General features: G+C 38.9%; 1 protein-coding gene across 2 annotated transcripts; it reads left to right on the top strand.

Moving 5' to 3' along the window:
* Positions 1-474: 474 nt before the first annotated feature.
* Positions 475-21,139, top strand: steap4 (STEAP family member 4). 2 transcript variants are annotated; one of them, XM_062985683.1, is made up of 5 exons: positions 475-765; positions 6,432-6,877; positions 13,532-14,059; positions 16,361-16,525; positions 17,820-21,139. In XM_062985683.1, the coding sequence occupies exons 2-5, from the start codon at positions 6,434-6,436 to the stop codon at positions 18,090-18,092; spliced, it is 1,410 nt and encodes a 469-aa protein (XP_062841753.1). In that variant the 5' UTR covers positions 475-765; positions 6,432-6,433; the 3' UTR covers positions 18,093-21,139. The 2 variants fall into 2 exon arrangements, with proteins under 2 accessions (XP_062841753.1, XP_062841752.1); XM_062985682.1 differs by having other exon boundaries at positions 6,429-6,877.
* Positions 21,140-22,812: the final 1,673 nt, after the last annotated feature.

The raw sequence follows: 22,812 nt of genomic DNA, 5'->3' as shown, positions 1-22,812 counted from the left end.
AATATGACAATATATTATATATATAATAAATATTTTAAGAGCGAAAAGTAAATAAATTACAATTAAAACTGTCACATGTGCTCTTCTGCAAAGTGTTGAAATGTTGGCATGACTCAGTGCTGCAAATTCCACTGTTGCAAAATGACATCCAGTATAACCTTGGCTCAAGATTTAAAGCATCATGGGTAATAAAGCAAAGCAAATACCCTGTTTACCAGAACAGTTCTTCACCCCTTCCCCCAACTACACACACACACACACACACACACAGACCTGTACTTTTTTGTAAGTCCGGACTTTCCTCGCACCGGACAGCAGCTCTCCTGTCTCTGCCCCCTTCCTTCCCACATCCAACCCTCCCAAACTGTGGGCAGTACCAAAAAACCAAAACAAGTATCCACCCAGACCTACACCCCCATAAACAAAACAGGAGGAAAACAATCTTCAATCATTTCCGCACCTCTTAAAGGAATCCAGGCTAGTCAGAGAAGTATAAAATAGCTGTAGGGAGCTGAAGCTTTTCACTGCACCACGGTGCACACAAACATAAAGATCTGAAAGTGGAAGGAAAAACAACAAGAGTTTTCAGGCTGCAAACCACATGGCTGGAACTGCATGTAGCCAGGCGTGATAAAAAGCTGTTTTAAATACCAGTGACAGTGAGTGGAATTTTTCAAGGTGACGAGTCAAGGATTGTTAAAGGATTTCGATAAAAGTCTCAGAGCACCTTATTTAAAACAGAGCACCTGGAAATCCTTTCATCTAGTAAGTAAAGTTTTTTTGTACGGGTGGATCTCTAACAGGTCATGGATTAATTCTGTCAACTTTTGCTAAGAGTTTTTTTTTTTTATCAAGCATAAAACATACAGTGTATCACAAAAGTGAGTACACCCCTCACATTTCTGCAGATATTTAAGTATATCTTTTCATGGGACAACACTGACAAAATGACACTTTGACACAATGAAAAGTAGTCTGTGTGCAGCTTATATAACAGTGTAAATTTATTCTTCCCTCAAAATAACTCAATATACAGCCATTAATGTCTAAACCACTGGCAACAAAAGTGAGTACACCCCTTAGTGAAAGTTCCTGAAGTGTCAATATTTTGTGTGGCCACCATTATTTCCCAGAACTGCCTTAACTCTCCTGGGCATGGAGTTTACCAGAGCTTCACAGGTTGCCACTGGAATGCTTTTCCACTCCTCCATGACGACATCAGGCGGCTGGCGGATATTCGAGACTTTGCGCTCCTCCACCTTCCGTTTGAGGATGCCCCAAAGATGTTCTATTGGGTTTAGGTCTGTAGACATGCTTGGCCAGTCCATCACCTTTACCCTCAGCCTCTTCAATAAAGCAGTGGTCGTCTTAGAGGTGTGTTTGGGGTCATTATCATGCTGGAACACTGCCCTGCGACCCAGTTTCCGGAGGGAGGGGATCATGCTCTGCTTCAGTATTTCACAGTACATATTGGAGTTCATGTGTCCCTCAATGAAATGTAACTCCCCAACACCTGCTGCACTCATGCAGCCCCAGACCATGGCATTCCCACCACCATGCTTGACTGTAGGCATGACACACTTATCTTTGTACTCCTCACCTGATTGCCGCCACACATGCTTGAGACCATCTGAACCAAACAAATTAATCTTGGTCTCATCAGACCATAGGACATGGTTCCAGTAATCCATGTCCTTTGTTGACATGTCTTCAGCAAACTGTTTGTGGGCTTTCTTGTGTAGAAACTTCAGAAGAGGCTTCCTTCTGGGGTGACAGCCATGCAGACCAATTTGATGTAGTGTGCGGCGTATGGTCTGAGCACTGACAGGCTGACCCCCCACCTTTTCAATCTCTGCAGCAATGCTGACAGCACTCCTGTGCCTATCTTTCAAAGACAGCAGTTGGATGTGACGCTGAGCACGTGCACTCAGCTTCTTTGGACGACCAACGCGAGGTCTGTTCTGAGTGGACCCTGCTCTTTTAATACGCCGGATGATCTTGGCCACTGTGCTGCAGCTCAGTTTCAGGGTGTTGGCAATCTTCTTGTAGCCTTGGCCATCTTCATGTAGCGCAACAATTCGTCTTTTAAGATCCTCAGAGAGTTCTTTGCCATGAGGTGCCATGTTGGAACTTTCAGTGACCAGTATGAGAGAGTGTGAGAGCTGTACTACTAAATTGAACACACCTGCTCCCTATGCACACCTGAGACCTAGTAACACTAACAAATCACATGACATTTTGGAGGGAAAATGACAAGCAGTGCTCAATTTAGACATTTAGGGGTGTAGTCTCTTAGGGGTGTACTCACTTTTGTTGCCAGTGGTTTAGACATTAATGGCTGTATATTGAGTTATTTTGAGGGAAGAATAAATTTACACTGTTATATAAGCTGCACACAGACTACTTTTCATTGTGTCAAAGTGTCATTTTGTCAGTGTTGTCCCATGAAAAGATATACTTAAATATCTGCAGAAATGTGAGGGGTGTACTCACTTTTGTGATACACTGTATGTAATATCATTAATTCTGTACATCTGTTAGCAATTTATGGCTGGCCAGATGTTAAGTAAGTCATATTACAGCAGAATAACAAGCAATTATATTACAAATATGAGTGAGTTCTCATCATACAATGTGATAAAACAATTTCTAAAGTGTACTGGAACAGCTGGATTCAGAATGGCAGGCTGCACAGCATTCACATGTACCTGCTTGTCCCTTATTACATAAAAAAAACACCCACACACTACTGGTGTGCCAATCTGATACTGGAACGTACCCAGTCTCATCTGATAGCTGGCAAATCTGGCAGATTTTTTTAGTACAATCTTGAACTTGAATCTTGAAGCATGCAGCATGAGTTACTAAATCCACTGGCTCTGGACATAAATAAATGGCTCGATAACTGACCAGCCATGGCAAGGATAGAATAAGAGAGAAATTATTCATAGTATTATGTTTGGATGAGGAAATGTGGTGATAAACACTAAATACCAAGTGTGAAGCATGGTGGAGGAGGCATCATAATTTGTGGCTGTTTCAGTGAGTGGAGAACTTGCAGCCACTGAAAGAAAAATGAATTCAAATCTGTGTTACATTTACAGTAAATTATCAGAGTGTAGTTTTATTTTTTTACCTGAAGTCTAATGATAATTGAATGATGCAGCAATGTGATGCTTAGAAACACAATAAAAATTAAAATAATAAAAACAATTTGGTCAATAAATAATCCAAACCCATTAAAAAGTGGCGTAACCTGAAAACACCGTTTCTAATAGTGATGGGAATTTCGGCTCTTTTTAGAGAGCCGGTTCTTTTGGCTCGACTCACTAAAAAGAGCCGGCTCTTTCGGCTCCCAAGTGGCTCCTTAGATTTTTTTGTTGCTTAAATTAATTTATTACCAAATTACATGTAAAATGAATTACTAATGTAAAAAAACATTGTATCAAATGTTTATTATTTAAATTGCTTTATTTATATACTCAACATGGAACAGAGTGCTCCAACAATAAATTATAAAATACAAAAACAAAGACCCATCTCAATTAGACAAAAAGATCTGATTGTGTATATTATTTGTACATTTGCATCTAGAGTGGGACGGCATGGTAGCTAAGTGGTTGGCACTGTCGCCTCACGGCAAGAAGGTCCTGGGTTTGATCCCCAGATAGAGAGCCCGGGTCCTTTCTGTGTGGAGTTTGCATGTCTTTCCCGTGTCCGTGTGGGTTTCCTCCAGGTGCTCCGGTTTCCTCCCACAGTCCAAATACATGCAAGTGAGGTGAATGTTCCTGTCATGAATGTAACCAAAGTGTAAAACGTGACGTTAAAATCCTAATAAACAAAACAAAATAAACAAGCATCTAGAGTGAAACAACACAACATCAATGAAGCACCACTCACACTCAACAAAATATAAATGAAAATGTGCAAAACAAAAAGAAAATCCATGTGAAAGCATCCAGGTGACAGTATTTGGAAGTATTTAGTGAAGATTGGCATTCAGAAAAACCAAGGAGCTCATCTTTGATGGGTTGATCCTGTTTCTCCTTTCTGTTATGATCTGCCCTGTTAAAAAAGATTCTCTCTGAGGGGACAGATACACAGTCTATGTGCCATCACATGTATAAGATGTGGGTAGACTGAACACTTGGTCTCCCACCAGCTCAGTGGGTCTGAACTTCTCTGTAAAAGGGGCTCCTCGTGTCCTTTACTATGTCTCCTCTCACTCATTTTCCTCACCTTTCCAGCGTGTAATGTCTGGCTGTTCAAAGCACCGAGCTCTCTCTCTCTCTCTCTCTCCTGTTCGTGTGCACGCCACCACGTATCTTGACCAATCACGTGCGGTTTTGACAGAAAAAAAACCCCGGAAAAAAACGAATCAGCTCCCAATCAGAAGCCGGATCCCGTATTTCACTTTAAAGAGCCGGCTCTTAGAGCGGATCGTTCGCGACCGACCCATCACTAGTTTCTAAAACTAAAACGTATCCTCACCATGAAGCAAGTCCGTTCAGCAGCAAATGTTGCCAAAGAAAATGTTTTTGGTGATTTTACTAAATACAACCTTTCTTTTCAGCATAGACTGCAATTACAGTATAATCACACTGATGACAGATTGGCTTGTTGGGTTTTTCCAGCTTATGCTCTGGACCCACTGTGACTCTGATCAGGGCAAGCAAAAATTCAACAAATAACAAATTATCACCATAGCTGTTGCTGTTATTGTTGACATTGTTTCAGGTGATTATTAGATGCTAACTGTTTTATTGTTATGATTGTAATATACTGTCTAACCTACATTCATTAATTTTTACTAACTGCTTTGTCCTGGTCAGGGTTGTGGTGGGCTGGTGCTCTAAGACTGAAATTCACAAATTCACTTTTAACAAGACACCAAGAAACTCACAAAATTACTTACCCATTCACAACTAGTAGCAATTTAAAGTATCTAATCAATTGAACCTACAGAAACAAACATATTTGGCAACCACAAATTGTCTGACAGTTTCATATATATATATAATGTATATATACATACGTGTGTGTGTGTAACCAGTAATTTCCTGTCCTGTCATGAATGTAACCAAAGTGTAAAAAACATCACGTGAAAATCCTAATAAATCAATTAATTATAGCCCACACACTGTAGGAGGTATGATCGGTGGTTAAACCCCTAGTGTACTCCTAGGATTCTAATTTTACCAAAAGTGGTCAGTTTTAAAAGGTGACATTTAGGAAAATAATGTTATCCTCTACTTCTCATGTCAGGATTCATATAAAAGACGTCTTTGTGCTCCTTCTCAGACCATCGATCGATCCAAATATCGATATTATCTATATGAACGTTGGAATCAGATCGATACTAGGGTGATGGGATCGATACTTTAGTTTTACTTTTTCTCCACAACATTCAGTACGTTTCTCCCGTTTCATTAGAAAGTAAAGACCATGTCTGTACAGACGCCGCTCCTCTCACATCGTACATGTACTGTACACCTTACTGCTCCCCTCCTGCTCTGCTGTGTTTTGTTGTGGTACCGGAACGTTATGTTGGTAAAATCCTAACAGACATCCGTACATTGGTAGGCATTGGAAGATTGTAAGTTTTTGAATAATTTGCTTTTTATATACAGAAATAAGGGCAATTTTATGGAAATAATAGTGTAAACTGTTAGTACGTAAAGTACGGACGCGCCTTACGCACTTCGCGCACATGCGTAGTGAGGATCTTATTCCGCGTGCTTGTGTTTTGGTGAATAAGAGCTCTTTTCTTTTGACTTTGTGCTTATAAATGTAAACAGAATAGCATCTATTTTATTTTATTTTAACAAGGACACATGTATTCGGTCACGATTAGAAATGAACAAATTTATTCACCCAGCAAACAACTACGTGGTATGAGTTAGCCGTTTGGTGGTGATACGCCATGTTGTGAGAAAGTAAAGCACCCAGAAAACATATTTGGCAACCACAAATTGACAGTTTCACACACACACACACACACACACACACACACACACACACACACACACACATATATATATATATATATATATATATATATATATATATATATATATATATATATATATATATATATTGAGAAAAAGTGAACATTAGTAATGTATGTACTCCTCAACCACCACTGATGCTCAAACCCAGATCCATTATTATTATTGCCTGAGTCTAAGGGACGTAGGAGTCTTGCTTTGTGGCTGAGGTGAGTGAATACTTGATTATAGCATGATTCAGCAGTTTTCCCTAGTATAGATGAGTCGGCAGTTTTCCCTAGTCAACATGAATGTTGTGAATGAGGCAGAAGTTTAATTACTTGCACACTATTAGTAACATCTCATATCTCCTATATTATGGTTATATCAGGCTTATGATATACAAATGATGCTGTAAATAACATTCCTTGTGTTTCTCAGCAGACATGAAGCCAGACTCTATGGCCATGACCACGTTGGGCAGCAAGCAGGATGTGGTGTGCATCTTCGGCACGGGTGACTTCGGCCGATCCTTAGGACTCCGCCTACTTCAAGCAGGGTATGAAGTTGTATACGGATCACGGAACCCCAAAAATTCAGCCCTGCTGCCCAAGGGGGCGAAAGTGATGTCACATGAGGAGGCATCTGAGAGAGCCAGAGTTATATTTGTGGCGGTACATAGGGAGCATTATGATTTCCTGACCGCTCTAACTCCGGCTCTTGGAGGAAAAATCCTAGTGGACATCAGTAATAATCTGAAGAAACATCAGTACCCAGAAGCCAATGCTGAATATCTGAGCAGACTGGTACCGGGGGCGTTTGTGGTCAAAGCCTTCAATACTGTGTCAGCCTGGGCTCTGCAATCAGGGGGGCTAGATGCTAACAGACAGGTAAGAACACAACAAAACACAAAAGCATCCATTTTTAATAATAGTAATAATAATAATAATAGTAATGATAATAATATAGTTTCACTAGTTTCTGAAACACCTTTTTTACTGTGACTAAATGGTTGGAATGCACATCTAGTTTAATTGTATTGGCTTTTCAGAAAATCTGATATAATATATATATTGAAAACTAGATGGTTAATTTCTTTTAACGTCATGTTTTACACTTTGGTTACATTCATGACAGGAACTGTAGTTACTCATTACACAAGGTTCATTAGTTCACAAGTTTAATGTCACAGTCATGGACAATTTTGTATCTTCAATTCACCTCACTTGAATCTCTTTGGACTGTGGGAGAAAACCAGAGCTCCCGGAGGACACCCACACAGACATGGGGAGAACATGCAAATTCCACACAGATAGGACCTGGACTGCCTTACTGAGGACCCAGGAACTTCTTGCTATGAGGCAACAGTGCTACCCACTAAGCCACCGTGCTATAGAATCCTTTTTAACTTTGTGGCATGGCCTCCACTTTGTGGCATGGCCTCCTTAGAGATTTATTATAACTTATACCTTCTTTCTGCCCACATAAACAGGACAAGATTAATTCCATCTATTATAAGTACATAAAAAGGTGGTCACTTGCCAAGGTCAGAAAGAAAAAGAACTGCTATTTTGTGCTAAGATTTCAGAAGAAGTCAGATGTAATCCAGGAATCACACACAAAAAAAGTTCTGCCTTGGATATAAAGCCACTGAAACGTGATCAAAACTGCCTACAGTCAAGCAAGCTTCACATGACAATAGGCTTAAAGGCTTCCACACAATCAAGAAGCCCTCAATCCAGCTTGTCCTCTGTCTGTGTGGTTTGCAACACATTCAGTTGAACCTTAAAGTACTGATTTTAAAGCAAGAGCTTTTTTTGTTTGCTTGCCTATAGAAAGCAGCACTCGAGTTCCAGCTAATAATGTTCACCTTTGTACTTTTGACACATCATATTTAATAGATTCACAATGATCTTATGGAAGAACTTACATATATGACAAAGAAATGCAATTTCCGATCACGCAGTCACAGAAATAAGAAGTTGCAGGAATAAGTGAATTACACAGATTGTTACACAATTCATGTCCCTTACAAGTGTCTAATGTCATAGTGCTACAGCTTCAATGTTAAAAGTTAATGGCTAAATAAATGAACAAACTGGCACACTTATGTTCAATCCAACCATCATTCATTCATTCACTCATGGGTCAAAGTGCAAAATATCCAGTGGAACACTCATTTGTGTAATTACTAACCTATTACACTTCACGTGGCTTGGGTGTGGGTAAAAATGAAACACATTTATTATATATAACAGCAGATTGGATGAATTATAGGTCACACATAGACAGTTGGGGTACTGTTTTGAAACTAGTTTAAGCCTATTAGACATTTTACCAAGTATCAGATTTACAGTATATTGGCATGACCTGACCTCTCTAACTCCGGCTCTTGGAGGGAAAATCCTGGTGGACATCATTAATAATCTGAAGAAACATCAGTACCCGGAAGCCAATGCTGAATATCTGAGCGGACTGGTACTGTGTCAGCCTGGGCTCTGCAATCAGGAGGGCTAGATGCTAACAGACAAGCTTCAATGTTGAAGTTAATGGCTTAATAAATGAAAGAACTGGTACTCTAATGTTTAATCCAACCGGCTATTAAACTTTATGGAGCTTGGATGCAGGTCAAAATGAATCACATTTATTATATACAACTGCAGATTTGATTAATTATAGGTCACATATAGACAACTGATGTACTGTTTTAAAACTTGTTTTTAGCCTATTAACCATTTTACTTATTATCAGAATTACATTAGTATTGAAATAGCATTTTAGTTCCATGACCTTGTTGGACATCACATTCTAAAACCACAGGCATTAATATAGAGTTCCAGCTATGATGGTCTTCTGTGATGGCTTTGCACAATGTTTTGGAATGTGTCTGATGATATTTATTCTTATTCTGTTCAAAAAAAGTTTGGGTGAGGTCAATCAACAAGCACTGTCCAGGTCAATCAACCTCGTCCAAATGTGGCTTTATTCCCTCACTTTGTGCACAAGGGTACAGTCATGTTGGAACAAGAATTGACCTGGAATTGACCATTTTCCACAATGTTAGTAGCAGATTTATTTTATATACCACTAAATACACAACCAAATATAGAATTTGATGACTGCAACACATGCAAAAAGAGTTGGCACAGAGAATGGATACATTTCTGCAAGTGTATTTTTTGTCCATGCTTGCTTGATGCAAGACTTCAGCTGCTCAAAAGTTTGTGGTTGAACTGAACATAAATATGGGTGAAGGATCTCTAGCACACTTGTGGGCATCACAGGAAAACAGCTTTGATCTGTCTTGCAACAGAACTTTCATATGTTTTTTGCCTCACAGAAAAAAAAATCCTTGACAGATTTTGGCTTCATGTTAGATCGGTGTATCCTGACCTGACATTTCCAAACTGTGTCTGCCAGAATCAAACAGAAGAATTAGCTTCATGTTCAGTTAGATATTTTACAATATAAAACACACATTAGTGATGAATTTGTAGTTTTTTATAGATCATATCGTTATGATCAGACAGCTGAGTTGAAGTATCTCTGGAACAGCATGTGGTGCTCACAGACAGCCATGGTAAGAGCCCACCAACATTGGCACAAGGAGAGACAAGCTACGATTTTGTTGATGCTTGCCTGATGCAAGACTTCAGCTGCTCAAAAGTAAATAATGTGTTATATATTTTCAATAGGAAGCACATTTGGACTGCAGGCAGGCCAGTCAAGCACACACTCTCTGTGTCTATGAAGCTACACTATTGTAGTGTGTGCAGATAAAGGCCTGGTGTTGTCTTGCTGAAATAAATATTGGCTCTCTGGGAAAAGGTGTTACCTTCATGGCAGCATCTGTCTCTTTAAAATCACAATATACACCTCAGTATCTATGATACCTTCAAACACATGCAAGTCACCCATGCTGTGGGCACCGATGCATGCCCATATAACTGGAACAGATTTGCTTTGTCCAGGCTTGCTTGATGCAAGACTTTAGCTGCTCAAAAGTGTGTGGGCACCATTTACAGATTTTCCTCTTCATGATGCCACCATACATTTTCAATAGGAGACACATTTGGACTGCAGGCAGGCCAGTCAAGCACAAACCCTGCGTGTCTATGAAGCTACACTGTTGTAGAGTGTGCAGAATAAGGGCTGGTATTGTCTTGCTGAGCTAACTATCGGCTCTCTGGGAAAAGACTTCACCTTGATGCCAGCATCTATCTCTTTAAAATCACAATATACACCACAGCATCAATGACAACTTAACACACACATGCTGTGGGCACTGATGCATGCCTCAAAGGTTTATGGTTGCTGTTATCCGATTCTCCTCTTCATGATGCGCCATGCATTTTCAATAGGAGACACATTTGGACTGCAGGCAGGCCAGTCAAGCACAAACCCTGTGTGTCTATGAAGTTACACTGTTGTAGATTGTGCAGAATGAGGGCTGGTATTGTCATGTTATCACCCATGCTGTGGGCACTGACGCATACCATACACCTAAAGCATCCGGAGGAACCCTACATGGGCACAGGGAGGATATGCAGACTCCACACAGAAAGGACCCTGGGCACCCAGTTGTGAAATCAAACCCAGGTCCTTCTTGCTGTGAGGTGACAGTGCTACCCCTGCATCAGAATGCTGCCTTAGTAAATCCAAATTCACTTGATAGATAAGAAAATCATTTGATTTTAAAGTATATACTGCCATAAACATTCCAGTTACTATATAAGAATTTTATTTCACTCCAGAAGAAAGAATGCGAGTTGTCAGGTTTGTTTCTCGGCTGTCAAAAAGCCACTGCTGATTTAGTCTTCATGCTTCAAGTTTCATCTCATCACAGTGGTGGAAAAAAAAACAGATGTGAAGTGTGAAAGCAAGACCAAGACAAAATAAAATAAAGCAGAGTCACTGGCGTCTGTCACAATTGCTTATTACCTGTAAGCCAAGGCCAGCGTGATAGCAAACTCACACTTATCAGCCGAGGGATTCAGAGAATCAGGTTCATGGAGGCTGAGTCTAAACAAGCAATAATGACCTCTGTGTTTTACTGACCACACTGTGTGTATGTGTGTGTGTGATTGCACATGCATGTGCACTGAAGCACGGTGAGTACACATAACCCAGTTTGATTACATACGTGACAGATAAGTTGAATTATTTGTATTCAGCTTTTTGGGCACAGTTAAGGGAGATGTTCCTTCATGTTCCGGCATGCCTGTGGCCCTTTGCACAAAGTTTGAGTTTGGTAAATAGGCACTCTAGTGGGCTGAACAGAGCTTTAATCTCAACCCCTCAAACCCATGATCAGAATTGCTTTTTCAACTGAATGGGCACAAATTCTTAGAGTTTCAATTCAAAATCTTGTGGAAAGTTTGTGTAGGCTGTTATGGTTGCAGAGGAGGTGCTGACTGCATACCAGTGCCTCCAGTTTTGGAACAGTATGTCCAACAAGCTCATTGCCCATATATTATGTGTTTAGTAATAGCTATTAAAAACATGTTAAGGGCAGTTGTAGCTTAGTGGTTAAGGTACTGGACTAGTAATGGAAAGGTCGCTGGCACAAGCCCCACCACTTCCAGGTTGCCACTGTTGGGCTTTTGAGCAAGGCCCTTAACCCTCAATTGCTTGGACAATATACTATCACAGTACTGTAAGTCGCTTTGAATAAAAAAGTCTGCTAAATGCTGAAAATGTAAACATTGACAAATGGCGATCAGTTGGAAAAAATAGTGTTTTTTATCCCGGGGCAGTGGCTGCCAACTTAAGTAACCTCTAATTCAGTGGTCCCCAACCACTGGGCCGCACAGAAAGAATAAATAATTAGAAATCGCTATGAGCAATTAAATTTCCAGTACTCTTGGGGTGTTAGTGTCTCCTATCACCACAAGGTGGGAGCAGCGTCTCAGTGCAGTGAAAAAAGCTCAGGGTTCCCACCGATTTTCCATTCTATGGTGCTTTTATTTTAAATCCTCCTGCCCCCGCTGGTCCGTGAAATTATATCTTATATGAAACTGGTCTGTGGTGCAAAAAAGGTTGGGAAGTGCTCCTCTAATTTATTTAATTTAATTTATTATGTAACTGATTGATTGACCAAGATGAAGTGATAAGTTAAAAAAATCAAAGTTGCAGGGGACCGGCATCGATCTGAAACACTAAATGCAAGTCGGGAGCTTCACCTAGACAGGGCGATTTATACATTCAGTCATTAACACCTACTCACTCCAGTTTTTAGTAGGGTTAGGGTTATGGTTAGGGTTAGAGAACCACCTTACAGACAGTGACCAACCGCAAGGATCAAACCCAGGACCTCAGGAACCAGAGTGCTATTATGCCATTTATCATCTTTGAAGCAGTTCAAATAATTTTAATTCATTTTAATTAACTTTATTGATGATACAATTAAATAATAACATTTTTATAATGAATAGCTGATGTTGCAAAGCTGATTTTGGCTCCTGAACTGTAAGATAAGTTATTTGTGGGGCTAGATAGAAGATATTTAATTCAGCGAACAGAACATAAATATGGGTAAAGAAGCCCTGGCACACTTGGGGGCATCACAGCAAAACAGCCTTTGATCTATTCTGCAACAGAACTTTCATATGTTTTTTTTTCTCCCAGTTTTTGACTTCATGTTAGATCTGAGTATTCTGACCTATCATTTCCAAAACCTGTCTGACAGAATCAAATAGAAGAATTAGCTTCATGTTTAGTTAGATATTACAGAATATAAAACACGTATTAGTGATGAATTTAGAGTTTCTTATGGGCCATTTCGTTCTGGTCAGACAGCATGGGATGCTCACAGACAGCAATGGTGAGAACCCACCAACATTGGCACAAAGACAGACAAGCTACAATCCACTGACAGGACTTTGGGCAGCCAAAACTCATTCATGCCAGAGAACATAAATGGCCATGGCATCTGGTACAAACCAACAAAAGGGCTACTGTGGCTCAAATTGCAGATCATTTAATTTCATCTAGTAGTACATTCAGTAATGAGGTGAATGTCTCATGACACGCAGTGCGTAGTCAGACTAACGTCTGTCCACCACTGAAACTGGAATTGGACATTGGAGCAATTGGAGAAGGTCAACTGGTCTGAGGAATCCTGTTTTCTCAAAGATCTTGTGGTTGGCTGAGCATGTGTGTGTAATTTACCAGAGGAAAAGATGAGGCCACTGTAGGATGATCCACCTTGTAATGGTGGAGGAAAGTTGAAGGACCTGCTGGAAATGGTATTGGTCTTGGCACCAGGTACCAGAGGACTCCTTCAGATTGTTGGGCTGAGTGAGAGATTCTGCTCTCAAACAAAAAATCTTGAAGAAACATGTCTGGTCATCAGTTAGTCCTATAGAGCTTAATGGTTTGAAGTGCTTCCAGGTGGCTCCAGACCAACCATGGCCTTAAGGACGAATGAAGATGGGTACTTGAGCATGTTTCTTTATTGACTGTGGTTAATCTTGGCATATGCTCAAAACACCTAACTTAGTTGGGGATTAGTAAACTAAAATAATTGTATTATCTATTTTCAGGTATTAATCTGTGGGAACAATGTTGATGCCAAGCAGGCAGTTGTGGACATATCCCATAGTCTGGGTCTCACAGCCGTGGACCGAGGTTCTCTGAGAGCAGCGTCTGAGCTGGAGGAGATCCCACTTCAACTCTTCCCCGAGTGGAGACTCCCTCTTCGCATCAGCGCCGGTCTACTCGGTGTCTTCTTCCTCTACGTCCTCATTCAGGATGTCGTCTACGCTCGGGCTGTTGACAACAAAGACATCTCCTTCCGCATCATGATCTCTCTGGCCAATAAGGTGTTTCCCATGGTGGCACTGGTGATGCTGGCACTATGCTATCTACCTGGCATATTGGCAGCATTCTTGCAGCTCTATAATGGCACTAAGTACCGCCGTTTTCCTAACTGGCTGGATCGCTGGATGCTGTGCAGGAAGCAGCTGGGATTGCTGGCATTGGCTTTTGCTTTCCTGCATGCCATTTACACACTGGTCATCCCCATCAGATACTACGTCTACTACCGCAGGGTGAACTTCTATACGTCACTGGTAAGAATACAGATGTACACTTTATGGCCAAAAGTATGTGGACAGTTTACCATCCAAGTCCAAAACCATGGGCATTACTAAGTGGTTGATTCTGCTTTGTGACTATAACAGTCTCCACTCTTCTGGGAAGCTTTTTAACATGATTTTGAAGTTTGTCGTTTGGGATAAACTGGGAAAACAGTTGTGAGTCAGGCTTTCTCATTCAACATCAGTGACTGACCTTACAAATGATCCTTTGAGCACAAATTCTCCAAGGTTTAAGGTTAGGAGACTTCTTCTTGCCATCTTTATAGACCTCACTCACACTGTACATAGGGACACAGTCATGCAGGAAGAGGAAAGGGCCTTCCTTAAACTGTTGCCAAAAATCTAAAACATACTGTATATTTCATATTACTTATTTTATTCACCTGTTAGCTAATTAGTAAACAAATGTTAGCTAAATTTATTGGTCAGTATCCATGGAAAGAATTTGCAGATGATTTTTAGCAAATCACTTTGCAAGGTCTATCACTGTAGTAAAACACTACCCACATAATTTTGGTTGACAGGTCAGGGATCTAAAAAAGCAGTACATCTTAAAGGCAGTAAACATATGTCACTGCTAGAAAATGCATAAATAAAATAGAGTACATATGAATTTACAGCCGCACTGTCTAGGACAGGCTGCCTTTTTTTAAATATTCCGTCTAACCTTGAGACGCTCCCCTACGCCAAGTGTTACAGTGTAGCAGAAGTTAATAGCCTGGACCTCACTGAAACAGTTTGCAAAACAGTACTGAGAAGACTTTCCAGCAAGGTAGCTTATAATACTGGACTAAGCTCTATATGAAGGGAAATCTAGAAAGGCATCAGTTTCCGTTCTGTAAATAGATAGAGATAGATAAGTATTACAGTACAGTATTAAGTAAGTATTACAGTACGGTATTAAGTATTACAGTACAGTATTAAGTAAGTATTACAGTACAATATTAAGTAAGTATTACAGTACAGTATTAAGTATTACAGTACAATATTAAGTAAGTATTACAGTACAGTATTAAGTAAGTATTACAGTACAGTATTAAGTGAGTTTTACAATACAGTATTAAGTAAGTATTACAGTACAGTATTAAGTATTACAGTACAGTATTAAGTAAGTATTACAGTACAGTATTAAGTATTACAGTACAATATTAAGTAAGTATTACAGTACAGTATTAAGTAAGTATTACAGTACAGTATTAAGTATTACAGTACAGTATTAAGTAAGTATTACAGTACAGTATTAAGTATTACAGTACAGTATTAAGTAAGTATTACAGTACAGTATTAAGTGAGTTTTATAGTACAGTATTAAGTAAGTATTACAGTACAGTATTAAGTAAGTATTACAGTACAGTATTAAGTAAGTATTACAGTACAATATTAAGTAAGTATTACAGTACAGTATTAAGTACTACAGTACAATATTAAGTAAGTATTACAGTACAGTATTAAGTATTACAGTACAGTATTAAGTAAGTATTACAGTACGGTATTAAGTATTACAGTACAGTATTAAGTAAGTATTACAGTACAATATTAAGTAAGTATTACAGTACAGTATTAAGTATTACAGTACAGTATTAAGTAAGTATTACATAAACTTATTTTTATACATACTTTTATTAAAACTTAATTTCTTAAATACTATCATTGTCTGTCTTTTTGTAAAATAGTGATGCAAAAATGAGAATAATTAATTAGAACATTACTAGATAAAACAAAAAATGAAAAATAACCATGAATTGTCTGGTTTATCTCATCTTTGCTAAGAGAAAGCATAAGTAAATGGTAAATCAAGTCACTGTAGTCTGTAGATAGTACATAAAAAATAAAAAGTTTTAAGTTCTGCCATCCCAGTACTTTAATTATAATTTTTATAGCTCTGTTTAGGTTTCCTCCAGATCCAAAATAGTTCCAAGTCAATAAAAATGATGGTGCTGAGAGGATGACATCCTATTACTGTTGCAAACATAACAGAGAAAGTTGCTTTTTCTTATTTAAAAGAAAAAAAAAGTATAAACAAACCCAGTAATGAGAAATGCATTTAATTATTATTATTAAGTCTTATTAACAGCCGATTGTTAATAAATAATCAAACTCCAGTTTGTGCAAAACAGTTTTGTTGGAAATGTGATATGATCAGTATGTCAAAGCTTGAATACTATTGGTAATTTAAGTGGGGGTAATTATTATTTTACAGCACTTTAAATACTACATTTAAGCTTATTTAATTTTGATTTACAGCAAACAACCTGTTAATCAATTCTGTTCTAGATTAAAGAAAATAAAAGCTACGAGTTCGACAGCATCATGGCTTGGCGCTCTGATTCCTACCTGTCCATGGGAATTCTAGGATTTGGGCTATTTGTTTTACTGGGAATCACGTCTCTCCCATCTGTCAGCAACTCACTCAACTGGAGAGAATTCAGCTTCATACAGGTAAGAAAACCTGAGCTCTGGGAATGTTTTATAGTAGGTTGAGTGCTACATTATACTGTTAAAATGACACTATAGAATTTTATAAGGTAAAGCAAAGCACTTTAATAGGTACATTAGAAATCCTCTGAACACATCTAATTACATTTTATTAGATTATTGCAGTATTGCTTTTCTCTTTGTACTTCTGTAATATGCAGATTATATTACAGTTTTAATACAGTTTGAGAATTTCCTGGGTATACCTGAATGTATGCATTAATTACACACATTTGATCGGTCCTTCGAGTCTCACTAGCTTGACACATTATTCAGCCTCAGGCTGGCTCAAACACAATTGGTCAGACAGGGAATCTCCTCCTTGAAACTGCAACAGTGACTGTTTGATCAAGGCACCAGCAAAAGAAATAATGCTGAGAAGGTAGTGTAGTCCTCCAAATGAGCTAACACTTGGTAAGAATTCTGTGGTAGCTGCTGTGAAGATGCAACTGGCAACTTAACACATGATGGAGAATGCATGTGCTGGCCTGACAAATACCGGACAATACACTGGCTTATAATGAGCCCAAAATATCTGGCATCTGATTCTATAACCATGGTCATTAATATGGAGGCTTTTTTCCCAAGGAAAGGCTTTCTTCAAGATTTTGCACCCAGCTCTTGGTGTACATGTTGGGTGAAAAAGCCTGGCTTGTTGGTCACGGAGGATGGAGGTCCCCTGCCGCTGGGGTTTCTCCTTGCCACCGTTGCCCTCGGCTTGCTCAACTGGGGTTTTTGGTCTGTCGGTCCAGAATTCTATAAAGTTGCTTTGAGACAATGTCTGTTGTTAAAAATGCTATACAAATAAATTTGACTTGACGTTCCAGTTTATTTTAAAAATGTTCAGTTGGGTTGAGGTCAGAGTTTCATGTCAGCCACAGAAGTTCCTGCACACCAAACTGGTCAAACCATGGACTCAACTAACACCTTCAATCACATCTAATGAATTGGAAAACCAGACTTTATCTTTATCTACATGGACTGTCATTTTTTAATCAGTGTGATTAACAAATATGTATTTTATGGAGAGTGTATCTGGCTATCATTATGACTCGAGTGAAAATCAGAGGGCATTTGATATGGAATTACTTTAGAAATTCAGAAATCCAGATAAATTGTATTTATTAAAAAAATATTAGTAATAGCATTGCAGTGAATCATGTAATGTGTAGCAATAAGCATTGTGATGTCATCATGATAACCTAAATCAGCATGTTTATCTTCTAAAACCCCTGTTGTCCTGTTTTCTTCTCTACAGTCAAAGCTTGGTCATTTGACGCTGCTTCTGTGCACAACTCACGGCTTCCTGTATGGCTGGGACAAGTTCCTGAAACAGTCTGCCTACAAGTGGTGGATGCCGCCAAGCTACATGCTGTCTTTGGTGGTTCCGTGTGTGGTTCTGATTTTAAAAGCCTTAATAATTACACCATGCATGGACCGTACAATCACACGCATACGCCAAGGATGGGAGAGACCGGGCAAAGCTGACATGAACAAGGACACGATGAACAGTCGACCACTCATCCTCTAAGAACTCACAGTATTTTTTTTTTTACATAAAGATATACAGAACCCACCAATACTGTTATATGCATAACCAAATACACGGTGTAGTCAGATCCACTTCAGATTCCAAAATATGAGCTATAATTTACAGTATATAGAGTTCAAGTAATCCTTATTTACTCTTTGCTGCTACAACAGGCTTTACTCTTCTTGGAAGGCACAACATTTTGTCATTTCGCTGTTAAAATATAAGATTTACACTAATGGCCAGTACTTGGACACCTGACCATGACCTTGTTGAACATCGTATTTCCAGACAATAGGCATTTGAAAATAACGTCCACATACTTTTGGCCAGATAGTGTATATATATAAAACAAGCCAGCTGATTTTTATGATTATTATTGTGTAAATAAATCATAAATGAATAAATGTTAATAAATAAAATGCTCACAATCCTACAGTTCTTCTCATCAAAAACAAGCACATATTTGCTATGAAGACACAGAGAAGGTCCACATTAAAATATAAGCAGAATGTAAACAAATAAGTTGTTCTGACAGGTAACAGAAAAATGGAAGTGTGTTTTTTCCTCAGCCAAGGGATTCAGTTTGGTCCACAGCAGAGTAATTATCTGTACTCTTTATAATGAATAATTTTTCTTTGTCTCCCTCTTTTTTTATTTATTTTCATACTTCTGTGCTATTTTATCATGAGCCTCTCCCAGCGGATCCTTCTTTCAGATAGCATTGATTCATTCCTGGACAGCAACTTCCTCCTATCTGTCTTTACTTCTGCTTTTTGTCTTCAAAGAGACTTTTTCTTTCCATTTTCCTGAAGGGAACAAAAGGACCTGTCCATCATGCGCCTACAGCCTGGTGAAAGCTTGTTTTCTAATGTAAAAAGCTTTAAAAAAAACGAAGAAAGCCTTTCAAATTCAAATCCTGCAAACTGGTTATTTATATCACAGTGATATTTAGCAGCGAATGCACCAGAAAATGTTGTTTTATTTGCTGCTTGAGTTTAACATAATTTTCTTTAACATATCATTTAAAAATATATTTTTATTGATTTATTTACTCATTTTTACAAAACACTTCATTCTGGTTAGAGTCGCAGTGGATCTGGTGCCACCCTGCAGGTAAGCTAAATTATCTCAGAAAGGACACCATTACATTTAATCCGTAACTTAATCCTAAGGGAAATTCAGAACTGCTAATCCACCTTCTGCATTTTTAAATACAAAAAGGATATGAAAAAATGTAAAATTCTCCTGGTCCAAAACCATGGGCATAAATACAGACTTGGCCACCCTTGACAGCTTGTACTTCCACTATTCCGTCAACAGAACATTGATGAGGTACATCATTGATGTTTAATGAGGCCTGGCTCACAGCTGATGTTCCAGTTCATTGGGCTGAAGGTCAGAGCTTTGTGTGGGCAACTGAAGTTCCTCTACTCTTAACTTAACAAACCTTGTCTTGGGTGGATCTAACTTTGTGTACAGGGGGACAGTCATGCTGTTGCCACAATGTTGAAGGCATATACTGTATTTTATATTAAAGTTTTATATACCTATTTGCAATGGACATGGCTGAAACATCTGAATTCAACAATGCTTTTGGCCATATAATGTATTTAGTGTATTATCAACATTATCATTTTCATTTTTACCTCCTCTTAATGCGCTGTAGCACACCCTGGACAGGACACGAACCATCACGGGCCTTGGCCACTAACCCCCAGGCAAATTGTGTCTATTTATTGACACCTGACCAGTCAATAGCACCACTGGGAATTTGAACTCTGGATCCTAGGTTTGCTGAGGTACCCCAGTGTCTAGTGTATTTCGTATAGTATGTAGTACAGTTGTAGGCAGTTTGGGACTCTGCAGAAATTAAGATTTGAGATTTTTTAATTAAATAACAGTATCCATTATGTATTTTATTAATAACTGTAATATTAGACCCGCAACCACCTTCAAAACAGACAACAAAAAGAACCATAATAAACTTGATGATGATTTTATTGTAGGATTATGAATTAAATACATTTAATTACTTTAAAAGTTTAACAGATGCACAGTATTTCCTTTAGGCTTGAAAGTAATCTACATTTATTTTTAATAAGTTAAAGATTACAGTAAACAGCACCTTTCACAATGCAAATCCCAATACTGTTATAAGAAACTGTTGGAGAGGTTTTTTGTAAAATTTAGGTCTTATTAAACTCCAATAACCTGCTTTATTATGATGGTTGTCGCATACAATTCATATGATAGAACCAGGAACACACACGCGACACGTTAGTCGAAAACGATGCTACACTTAACTGGGTTTAAATCTTATATTCTGCCATTTCTGATGTGCCAGGCCGCCATGACAAATAGTTTTATGCAAAAGCTTTGAGTTCAGACTAATATTTTTAGCTGAGCTACATGCCATTTCTGAGCAGAATGTGCAATTCATCAAACTCCCTGAACCCTATTGGATATTGTATTTGGGGAAATGCCGTGACATTAGAAAAAAGACTCAATAGCTTCACCTCCCCATCCTGTGTGAGTGTTTATTCACACTCATTCTTTTCATATTATAGATACCACAGGGAGAAGAAGCAAAGCTTTTAATGTCTACAAGGTGATATGTTTTATTGGATAAAAAGACTGCTAAACTTATTTATATATGGACAAAAGTATTGGAACACCCCTTCCTAATTACTGAGTTCAGATATTTTGAACATACCCATTTCTATCAGATGTAAAAAAAAAAAAAATCAGTTTTGTAAAATGACATCCAGTATGTGTTTTCTTCTTTGTAATGTTGATTGTACAACGTGTGCCTGACCTTACAAATGTTCTTGTGTCTAAACAGGCATAAATTCCCATAGGCACTTCCAAAAGGGGTAAAAACTTTAAGTCATTGTTTTAAATAAGAGGGTTGTGGTGCCATCACATTAATGCCCATGGTTTTGGAATGGGTTGTCCAACAGCCCATTGTAAGTTGTCTGAATACTTTTGGCTGTATATATTTCTTAATGTGTACTTTTATGCTGTACATTAAACATTTTACCACATTTCAAGGCTGCTTCATTAAATTCAAATGTGACTGGGAAGGCTATTGAAATACCAACCAATTTTGGTACTGAAGCTTTGGATTCCGGGCGGAACGGTGGCTCGGTGGGTAGCACTGTCGCCTCACAGCAAGAAGGTCCTGGGTTCGATCCCCAGGCAGGGCGGTCTGGGTCCTTTCTGTGCAGAGTTTGCATGTTCCCTCCGTGTCTGCGTGGGTTTCCTCCGGGAGTTCCGGTTTCCTCCCACAGTCCAAAAACATGCAGTCAGGTTAAACTGAATTGCCCTATAGGTGTGTGTGAGGGTTTGTGTGTTTGCCCTGCGATGGACTGGCACCCCGTCCAGGGTGTTACTGTGTGCCTTGGAAAGCTGGGATAGGCTCCAGATTTAGATCCCACCTCAAGATTTGATGTGTCGTGTCTTTTTTTTTTTACCTCTATTATCAACAAGGCTCTTTCTGTCTGGAAACTTGCTGCTTTTTGGTGTTCTTTGTTGCACTGTTTTGTGGAAACTTTTCAAACAGATATGCAGATTCTGAAATACTTTGGCATGTCTGTCAGCCACCAAAAACACATTACATGCTAACGGCATGGTCAAGTCCCTTAGATCAGCGTCTCCCAACCTTTTTAGATCGATGAACCAGTTTCATATAAGATATAATTTCGCAGACCGACGGAGGCGGGAGAATTTAAAATAGAAGAACTATAGAATGGAAAATCGGTTGGCACCCTGAGCTTTATTTGCTGCAACAAGACACTGCTCCAACCTAGTGTGATTAGAGACACTAACACCCCAAGACTATTGGAAATTTAATTGCTCATAGCGATTTCTAATTATTTATTCTTTCTGTGCGACCCGGTACTGCCCACGGACCGGTACTGCAGCCCGGTGGTTGAGGACCACTGCCTTAGATCACAATATTCTGAAGCTCTTGATCAATGTACGTTTGATTCTTTATGTATTGCACTGCTGCCAAATGAGTGGTTGATTGGATAATCATGGGACATCACTAGTGGTTAAGGTACTGGACTAGTAACTGAAAGGTAGCTGGTTCAAGGCCCACCACCGCCAGGTTGCCACTGTTGGGCCCTTGAGCAAGCCCTCAGTTGCTTAGACTGCATACACTAAGTCGCTTTGGATAAAAGCGTCTGCTAAATGCCATAAATGTGAATTAGAGGTGTACAGATGACCTTTAATAAGGTGATCGTAAGTTCATATACACCGAATGACCAAAGCTAGTCTTTATGGACTTTGGATTAAGCATAGCATTACAGACATAATGGAACATAAAACGCCCTCCTAAAATGTTGCCACATGTCACTCTTAGAAATGGGTGAACACCGAAATTCACTGTATCTTTGGAACAAAATTCTGAGTTACACTGAGCATCATTGGTTTTCAATCAAAGGACTAACAATGACACACACAAGTACACACTCAGCTTTTAAGGTTTTGTAACAGATGCTTTCCAGGTGGTAGAAGACATAGGTATGATGAAAGGTTGTTTGGATTCTCTCTCTCCGGGGGATTCAGTGATGAAAACCTAGCTTATTTATGTGAGCATGTGTTTTTGACTGCATGGTAAAAAAACAAAACAAAAAAACATGTTGGCCTTGTTTTAAAAAGAAGAGAAAAGCCACAGAGAACAGCCACTATTGTCGCCCTGTTTTTGTCTGTA

Source organism: Trichomycterus rosablanca, chromosome 23, assembly GCF_030014385.1.
Source record: "Trichomycterus rosablanca isolate fTriRos1 chromosome 23, fTriRos1.hap1, whole genome shotgun sequence".
In the NCBI taxonomy this organism is placed as follows: Eukaryota; Metazoa; Chordata; class Actinopteri; order Siluriformes; family Trichomycteridae; genus Trichomycterus; species Trichomycterus rosablanca.
Note: the sequence above shows the minus strand (reverse complement) of the source record. Positions and strands in the feature narration are given on the sequence as shown.